Below are 10,326 nucleotides of genomic sequence, written 5' to 3'. Positions count from 1 at the left end.
ATGGCAGCAGTGACCTGATGGGGTGTTTTTGTGGACACCATTTGTTTAATTCTGTTATCAACATTTTTATTTATTTTTTATACATAACATCCAAAAAAAATAAATAAAATAAAAAATAAATAAATAAAAATAAAAATAAAAAACAACAACAGACACATACTCAATATCTCAAAGTCCAATCAAAGGGAGGGAAAGAGGGAAAGGCAAGAGAAACACAAAAGTCACTCCTTTATACAGTCACGTATATCAAAAAGAAAGCACTGCCAAGCATCGATGGTAGAAGGCTTGGCCCCATTGATTCGTGCTGTTGTACATTCACAAGCCACTATGTGCAGGAGACTACGGATCCAATATGTTTTTCCACACATGTGCGGTGTAAACCAGTTTTGTATTATTGTCTTCTTCGCAGCTGTAAAACCAGCAAACATCATTCTCTTTTGCATTGAGGTTATACAGAGATCAGAATCATCATTAAGAAGACACAAACTTGGATTAACAGACCAATCCATTTGCAATAAGGATGATAAAACCAGGTTTACATGTGTCCATAGACTGATGACGACAGGACATTCCCAAAACATATGCAGAAAAGTACCTGATGATGTAGTATTACATATATGGCAGTTGAGATTCGGTTGTAGTTTCATTTTAAATCTTTTGTAAGGAGTTATGTATGCTCTATGAATGACTTTGAAGTGAATAAGACGATGAGCCAGATTTTTAGATGTTAAACTGAGATTAGACCACACTCTCTCCCAGTCGACAGATAAATTAAGGTCAGATAATTCCCTATTCCAAATAGTTTGAATAGAAAGAGGTTTTGTAACGCAATCAATAATCTTACTATATATTAAAGAAACAGACGGCCGACCAACAGATGGTGCAATCCAATCTTGCATAGGATGAGAGGAGATGGGAGATGCCCAAGGAACTCCATACGCTTTGAGAGCAGAACGTAACTGAAGAAAGACAAAATATGCGGATGCTGGTAGACAAAATTTGGTTCTTAATGTCTGAAATGAACATAGGCCCTGGTTATCATATATATCACCGCATGTGTTTACACCTAAAGAGGACCAAGAGGGTTGGACAAATGGACGATTTCCGCATACAAAATTAAAATTGTGCCATAAAGGTGTACTATTACAAAATTTGAAGGTTCCTCCTATCCGACGTTCCACCGTTTTCCAGATTTTAATAGAGTTGGCCACAACCGGACCAAATTTATATTTATCCCCTTTTTTTCCTGTGCCAGTAAATAACATATCTTGGAGTCTATTTGGTTTAACCTTGTCAGCTTCAATCACTCTCCAAGAAACTGTAGATTGAGGATCAACCCAATTATGAAGAGCCTTAAGCTGGAACGACCAATAATACAGTTCAAAATTTGGTACAGCCAGTCCTCCTGCGCTATTAGGATGTTGTAATGTGGTAAGCTTAATTCTGGGGCATTTATCATTCCAGATAAATTTAGAAATTATGGAGTTAATCTCCTTAAAATAACCTGGAGGGGAGAAAGTGGTAGCATAGAGAAAAAAATTTAATCGAGGTAACAAATTCATCTTAACAGTGGAAATTCTTCCTTGAAGAGAGACTTTAAGATTCTTCCATCTTTGAATGTCATTTTGACTTTAACTAAGATATTATTTAAATTGTCTCTGGCAATCTTATGAATGTTTTTATATATGGTAATGCCCAAATAGATGAAAGATTCCTTAATAGGGATAAATGAGGGAATAGAAGAATTGACTTTAACATTGTTAATTGGCATTAAAGCAGATTTGCTCCAATTTATTTTATATCCTGATAAGCTACTAAAATTATCAAATTCCTTAATTACACTAGAGACTGAAACATCAAAGTGGTCTAAATATAGAATAATATCATCAGCGTATAACGAAATACTATGATTATGATCATGAATCTTAATCGATACTTCAGATTTCCTGATGGCTTGTGCTAAGGGTTCAAGAGATAGACAAAACAATAAGGGTGAAAGCGGACATCCTGCCTTGTTCCCGCTGCAAAGGGAACGGGGAAATAATATTACCAGTTATGACTGATGCTGCAGGTGAGTGGTATAATGTCTTAATCATAGAAATGAAGTGTTCGCGAAGCGAAACATTGCAGAACTGCCCACATATAATTCCACTCTAGCCTGTCAAAGGCTTTTCTGCATCAAGTGAAAAGACCGCACAAGGGGTCGGGTGGGAGTCTGCAAAGTCCAGAATATGAAGGAGTCGACGCATATTGTCAGATGCATTGCGCCTTGATGAAACCAGTTTGGTCCTCCTTGATCAGACTATGAATTACCTTCTCCATACGAAAAGCAAAAACTTTAGCATAGATTTTAAGATCACATGGGATAGGCGAAATCGGTCTGTAGCTGGAACAATCTAATGGGTCTTTCCCTTTTTTAAGAAGTAATGAAATCAGTGATGTTTTTTGATCTCTATGAAAAACCCCATGGTCAATCGCAAAATTAAATGAATTAAGCATAAGTGTCCCTACCAAATCCCAAATTTCTAAATATAATTCGGGAGACCATCTAGACCTGGCGATTTGCCCTTTTGAAGGCTTTTAGAGAGACGTGAAGCTCCTCCAAACTTAATGGGGCCTCCAAAGATTCTTTATCCATCTGTGAGATCCGAGGCAGTTCCAATTTATCTAAATACTGCTTACAAATTGGTTCATCAAAATCTGTTTCGGCTTTATACAGATTCATGTAAAAACCTTTAAATATGTCATTAATTGCCGCAGGATTCATGGTGACATGATCATCCGATGATTTTATTGCGCTAATATATGCCTTAGACTCGCATTCTTTCAACCTAAGGGCCAATAAATGACTAGGTCTCTCTGATTCAAAATAATATTTTTGCCTAGTCCTATGTAAAATAAATTCCGCCTTTGAGTGTGAAAGTAAATCATATTCTTCTTTTAAAGAGGACAACTGTGTAGCCTGTTGCTCAGTAAAATGTTGTTTTGTAGGTTTTGCAATGATTGTATTTTATTTTCTAATTGTGTAAATTGGTAAGTTTTCGCTTTGGCAAGAGTAGAAGAAAAGATATACAGAATCCTCGTATGGCACATTTAGTCGATTCCCACATTATTTGAGGATCCACATCAGAGGGCATATTGATTTCAAGAAATTCCTTAATATATTCTTTTAATGAAGTAATGAAAGTCTGATTACTTAATAATGATATGTTAAAGCGCCATCTAGGGGCTTTGGCTTTAACATCGGAAAGAGGAACACTGCACAACACAGCAGAATGATCAGATAATAAAATTGGTAATATAGAGATGGACGAATTCGACGAAATTAAAGATGGGCTGAGAAATATGTAGTCTATCCTAGAGAAAGTCTTATGTCTATTAGAAAAAAAAGTGAAGTCCTTAGCTTTAGTATTCTGAATTCTCCAAAGATCGATTAAGTTGAGCTCCGTGATAAATTTATTCAGTAATTTAGAAGATGGATTGGCTGTTGTATCAAATTGAGATTTATCTAAAGCAGGATTTATGACAGCATTAAAATCCCCACCCACAACTAATGGGCAGTCAGTCTGCTCAAGTAATGTTTTGAAATCTGTGTAAGGAACGCACTGTCTGTCTCATTCGGACCGTAAACAGAGACCAATGCTAACCTATTATTATATATTTTGCATCGGATAAACACAAATCTACCCTTCTCATCACTACCAAGGTGTTCAATTGTTAAATTTAACTTTCGATTAACAAGGATAAGCACCCCCTTAGTTTTATTTTGAGCGCAGGAAAAAGCCACTAATTTATAATATTTATTCTGAAAACGTGCCACATCAGCTTGTTTTAAATGCGTCTCTTGAATTAGGGCACAGGAAATAGACTTACGGTGTAAATATTCTAACACACGGGTTCGTTTAACAGCGGAATTTAAACCATTCACATTCAGTGATAAAATATTTAGAGTATGAATTGAATATTCACAATCCCTAAATTGTATTCAATAAATGAAAAAAAAACAAAAGCACTTCCATTCTGTAAATAGCATGTAAACGCTGACGTGCATTTTAGATACCAAACCTCCTAGATGAAAAATCCCTTTAGAAATAAGGTAAAATAAATAACAGTATAAATGTCTGTTGTAAAAAATACAAACAACATAAAAACCTGAACAACCAACAACTATAACGAGGAACAACTCAGACCGCACATTACCGAGAACATAGGTCTGACTGAGCAACAAAAATAGTGATGGTTCGTGACCGATCCACTCCAACGCAAGACATGTCTCCCGAAAGGCCCACACAGCCAAAAAATATTTTTAATTAAACCTACTCTCAATTAGTCCCCTCCAAAAAAGAGAGAGAGAGAGAGAAAAAAGGAGTGTCAGTCTTACCAGCAACGAGATCGTTGTACCGGATATATAGGGACAATATCTCGGTAGTAGAGAGGAGAGAAGAAAAAGCAAAAAATAGACTTAGCAAGCGTCCATGTCCATCCTACCATCATCCCCTACTGGGCAGCTAGAACCATGTCCATCCCGGCCATAAAGTTCCTCTCGCTGGACCGGAGAGACAGCGGCCGCTGTTCCCCCGTCGCCGCCCCGCAGAGCCGCGGCATATGTCTTCTGCTGAGACAGGGAGCTGATAAAATCCTCCGCTTTCTGAGGGGAATCGAAGCTTTTCTGTTCCCCTTTGTGCCGTAGTTTAACCACCGCCGGATAGATGAGGAAGGGCTGGAGGCCAAGCGCTGTCATCTTCTTCAAAACCGGACCAAATGCCTTTCTCCTGATCGCTGTAGCTGGACTAAAGTCGGGAAAAAATAGTAGTGTAACATTGTTCTGTGCGCATTTCACCGGATAGGCCTGCCGAGCACCCTTCAGGATATCTGATCTGTCATGCCATCTCAGTACACGGAAGATAAGAGTGCGCGGCCGATCGGAGCCTCTCCCTCCGTCATACACGCGGTGCGCCCGGTCAATCTCAATGTCACGGCCCCTCAAGAAAGGAATCCACTTGGGAAGATGAACTCTGAGGAAACCAGCCGCGTCGGATCCCTCAGCCCCCTCTGGCAGCCCCACCAGTCGACGTTGTTCCTCCTGCACCTGTCCTCCATATCCGTCATCTTCTCGGTGAGTCGCTCCAGCTGATTTCTTACGTCCGTGACTGCCCTCCTATCCTCACGTGCATCTGCTTGCACAGAATCAACGCGTCACGTGTCTGCTTCGCCGCTGTAGTTATGGCCTCAAACTCCTCTCTTAGCTCTTTAACAGACTTGTTGGTCGCTTGTATGTCCTCACGCAGTTCGCGCAATGCTGGAATCAGTACAGAGTCCATCGCATCTCTTACTGCCGAATTCACAACCGAATTCAAAGTGTTTTGCTGTTGTTTAAATGCTAGTTCAATACGGCTAGCGATAGCATCGTCGAGGTCTTCTCTGGAGATGGCGGAATCTCTGAATTTTTTCTTCATTGGCGATTGCTCAATCTCTCTTTTCCGATCCCCTTTGTCTGCCTTAGCACTCATGATGGGTCCAATGCAGAGTGGTTCAAATTTTACTGACAGGATCTTACAATATGTGGCAAAGTGAGCAGAGCGAAAGACTAAGCTTGCATCGCCGTCGAAGGGTCACGTGATCCCCCCACCATTTGTTTAATTCTTACAATAAACGTTACAGTTTCTACATGTCACGGACCTACTTTGTTATCTGTCCTTATTTAACAGGAACTAGCTACATTAGACAACTCCTGCACATGACATGCCCGAATTAGGAAATCGTAGAATTTTTTTCTTTTTATTAATTCCTTCCTTAATTTTTGTGAAAATGTGAGCACATTGTATTATTGAATTCCCATTATTAAACAAGAAACGAATAAATAAAACCTGGCCAGGATTTAGCCAAAACAATTAAACAAAATAGCCTATACCGGACAAATTAATAAAACGTCTGTAATTTTAAACTCACAAGTTCTTTCATTATTCAACAAATACATTATATAACGAAATAGTATTTGTAATATAAAAACTAATAAAATTGTATTTATCTTTATTTGTCAGGATACAATTCGTTTTTAACAACGAATTTACGTTTTTAACAAAACATTTACAACACAATAGGAAAAAGTGTCGCAGAGAGAGAAAAAAAGTAAGTTGTACAAAAAAGCCTGTTAGCTATTTTTATTCGTCTTGTCAAAACACTATAAATTCTTTGACATTTTTCTGTTAATACAGTAGGAAAAGTGTCGCAGAGAAAAATAAATAAATAGGACATCTGACAAATGGGTGACATAGGACAAAACCGAGTCCGTCCTTCAAGGACAGCGCATCATCCACACTTTGCTCCATCCTTATTCTGCTGTCACTGATCGACAACCTTCCTGTTCTGTCTGAGGGCCGTACATCACCATCGGTAGCCTGCTCTGAGCATCACTGCGCACAGACCCGCAAACAAAATACATGTTACCGAGTCGACCGCTACGCGTTGTTCCGCGGCGCAAGAAATCTGGTCGGTCCCGCAGTTACTGCGTTAATGCAGATAAGATCTACTTTGCAGCCCCTACTTCGGAGCTCAACTCTCCCAAACCCCAAACTTCAACTGGAATTACACAAATGAAAATTCAGTCACACTGCTGGAGGCTATTTTTTCTTTTTTTGCTTAACATAATATAGACATGTTAATTATAATGTAATTATAATGTGTAACATTAAGCAGTGTGTTTTCAGCTGCAGAATACACACACATTTCTGATAAAGATCTTATTTCAAGTTTTTCCGTGCCAGATCCTGCTGACCACAACTGGACGAATTAACTTTGGTTTTGTGTCCGCAAAGCAAGAGAATGGTTAGTCATTAATTTCACTTCATAATAATAAAGGTGTAATGCACCTCAAAAAATTACGTTTATGAATATGTAACCATAACAATTACTGTGTATAACATCAAATCAATGTTTAATTTGTTAACCCGCACCTGGACGCCAGCGCACTGTTCGTAAACAATGACGAGTGCAAACAGAGAGCGTTCAGATTAAATGAAACGTGACGTGACAAGTCAGTGAGCAGTAATGGTGTCGGCGCGACGCAGTGCGTGCCGCGTGGGGGATGGGAAATGCTGAATGAATTCTCGCGGGATCCACCCTGCTTGCAGCTCGAGGCAGGGCTGCATCTCGCGGTAGTTTGATGTCGTGGATGGGATCTCGTGAGAAAGTTGTTCATGGGTTCACCCATGTGGGCCCCAGATAAAATGCCTATTTTGAGCCCATGCCCACTCTGTAGCCCATGTGAAACCAAGGTGAATCCAAGGTGTTCAGTGCTTGATAATTACAGACCGGTGTGTTGGAGCAGGTCTATAAAATGCCGCTTGCTACCCGACTCCCGAGACAAACGTTCTCTCTCTCTTCTCCTTTATACAGCTGCTGTTGCAGCCATTAAAACGAGTTCAGTTTTGGTTTTTAATGGCAAAGTGATTATATTTCGTTTCGTTTCTTTATTAAGTTAATTTAGAAACATGATTGGAAAATTTTATGTTTGTTAATTTCAAGTTGTATTTATTATCTTTTTAAATACCATGCGGCCAGCGCCAGACAGTGAGTTGAGCATATGTTTGATCAGTTTAGCCTTCTCAAATAAACAAGATATGGGACATAAAAAACGTCATGCATTTCACAATATACATTTAAAAATGTCAGATAAATGTGTGATAAATATAAAATCGTTTGTGCTAAAGGTGGAAGCTGAAGTGCGCTTTGAAGGACATGGAGGCACTATCGAGATCACTTGCTTAAGAATGGAAAATTAAAATGCGCTGTAATTTTTCCTCATAAAAGGTAAGAGTATACATCATTAAAAGCCGCAAATAGTTTTATTTGTGTGCACTCACAATATTTAAAAAAAAAAAGTGTTGCTTTTTAAAATAAAGAAAACAAACAAGCTCTTGATCTTGAGCAGGAACACTTCACAAAAATTGAACCGAAACTCAGCAAATACTTGCCTCACTGACATAATAAATACATTTATAGAATGCTATAAAATACTACTTTACAACGAAATAATTCAAATCGAAAATTATAAAGTCTTTCATTAGCCTATGTAATCCATGAAGATGCATTTCTCTCTAAAGGCGCGTCCAGTGAGGAGATATGGGGAGTAAGTGTGGATCTGTCCTTGAAGGACGATCAACTCGGTTTTGTTTATATTTTGCTTAACCTATCATTTTAAATGACAGATGTCCTATTTATTTATTTTTCTCTGAGACACTTTTCCTACCGTGTTAACGGAAAAATGTCAAACGAATTTAGTATTTTGACAAGATTAAAAGGCTATTTTTGTACAAACTTTTTTTCTCTCTCTGCGACACTTTTTCCTATTGTGTTGTAAATATTAAACGAATGACAAGACGAATAAAATAACAAATACAATTTTGTGCAGGCTACACTTTTATTCGTTAGCCTATATCTCTCTTTCAGTAGCAGAAATTTAAATGTGAGATTCTGGAAACGAGATCTAAATTTAGTGAGAACGGTCGGGTCAGGAAGAAATTATTCTAATTAAGCGGACAGCGGGTGAACAAAGAGGGAATAGCGGGAGCGGGTGGGTGAAGGCCAAAAAAACCCCAGCGTGTCAACCGTCCCTTTGCGCCACCTGGTGGTGATTTCACAAACGACTTTCACATCTGAGTAATTTGTATTTGCCGCTGCGGCATTACCGCGGCGGTAATAGGCATTCTGGTTGACTACCTACTGTAACAGTATCAAATTGGACGATAGAGTGTCAGTAAGCCATGGATAGTTTGGGGTTTTTACGGGTGCAGTTGCCTATAACAGTGTTATTGTCATGTATGTAACGTGCGGGTCGGTGGTGAAGCTGCTCAATGTAAAACACAACATCAGATTACACTCTCATGATGTCCGCTATGGATCTGGTAGTGGTCAGCAGTCGGTGACCGGTGTGACTGCGATGGAGGACAGTAACAGTTACTGGAGTGTGCGGGGCACCAATGATGCTGCATGTCATCGAGGGACTCCGGTACAGTGTGGACAGAACATCAGATGGACCCTTGTGAACACGGGCCGCAATCTACACAGCCACTACTTCACTTCTCTTCTTTCTTCAAATCAGGAGGTCAGTGCCTTTGGTGAGAACGGCGAGGGTGACCATCTGGGTCGAGTGGACCGTTTTGTGTGCAGGCTCTGTTTGGCAGCGGGATGAGTCCATTCGGTTCCGCCACACGGCCACCGAGGCTCTGCTGTCTGTGACGGGTAAGGTATAATGATAAGATTAAACACTCAATTTTTAGATAATGGCATTCCATTATTGAATTCAGAGATGTCATTGTTTAGCTCAGTTTAGTTTAAATAGTATTTGTGAAATCAAATTGACGATAATCGCTAGAAATTAAGTGTCCCCAACTGAGCAAGCCAGAGGCGACAGCGGCAAGAAACCAAAACTCCCTCTGAGACAGAATGGAGAAAAAAACCTTGGGAGAAACCAGACTCAGTCGGGGGGCCAGTTCTCTTCTGGCCAGACGAAACCCGCAGGTCAATTCCAACCCCAGCTATGTCACATTGTGCAAACGGCTTATCTGATTCCATGGTCTTGTCCCGATGGGGCAGTTTAATTTATAATTTAATGTATTTGTTATAATTGTGTTTTATTTATTATTTGAAGTTTTTCATTTATATGATTTATTCATTTGTTATAATTGTAATGTATAGTTTAATGCATTTAATGCTCATCCAGGTGTCCCGGCCTCTGCCGACGATCAGGGCTGCAGACATCATCTCACGGCGCCGATCCACCATCTGATCCGGACACGGACTGAGAAACAGAATAAGAAATAAACAGACAAATATTACCGTAGATGCCATTCTTCTTACGATGTAACGAGTACATTGTGTGTTATGATTGATTGATTTAATTTGACTCTTTTGTTGAAAAAACAAAAGACAACAGATCAAGCATCAATGATCACATCCATCCATATATATATATATATATATATATAAAAATAGATCTATCAAAAAAAAAAAACAATAATAAAAAAAAAAAAACAATCATACTAAGATTGGCATCTGAGACATTTTTCAGTGCCTTCTTAAAACCTCCTCAACTTCTAATCAACTTAAGATTTCCTGGCAACCTGTTCCACAAGCTTGTTGCTACATACAAAAAGGACTCTTTACCTACATTACTCTTAACTCTAGGTAGTACAAAATCAGTAAGGCTGCCCCTTGTGGAGTAGCTGTGAACATCTCTCACTCTATTAAAATAATTGATCAAATATTGGGGGACACCCCATGCACAATCCTATGTACCAAGCACAGGTGAATCTGAGAGACTCAATC

At 39.2% G+C, this 10,326-nt stretch overlaps 1 protein-coding gene across 1 annotated transcript; it reads left to right on the top strand.

Annotated features, from left to right (window-relative positions):
- The first annotated feature begins 8,815 nt into the window (after positions 1–8,815).
- On the top strand, positions 8,816–9,358 carry LOC131531577 (stromal cell-derived factor 2-like). Its single transcript, XM_058762411.1, is given in 2 exon segments — positions 8,816–9,148; positions 9,150–9,358. Coding segments are annotated over 2 exon segments (435 nt in total). The 3' UTR covers positions 9,252–9,358.
- Positions 9,359–10,326: the final 968 nt, after the last annotated feature.

This window comes from Onychostoma macrolepis, chromosome 23 (genome assembly GCF_012432095.1).
Source record: "Onychostoma macrolepis isolate SWU-2019 chromosome 23, ASM1243209v1, whole genome shotgun sequence".
NCBI classification, from domain to species: domain Eukaryota; kingdom Metazoa; phylum Chordata; class Actinopteri; order Cypriniformes; family Cyprinidae; genus Onychostoma; species Onychostoma macrolepis.
Note: the sequence above shows the minus strand (reverse complement) of the source record. Positions and strands in the feature narration are given on the sequence as shown.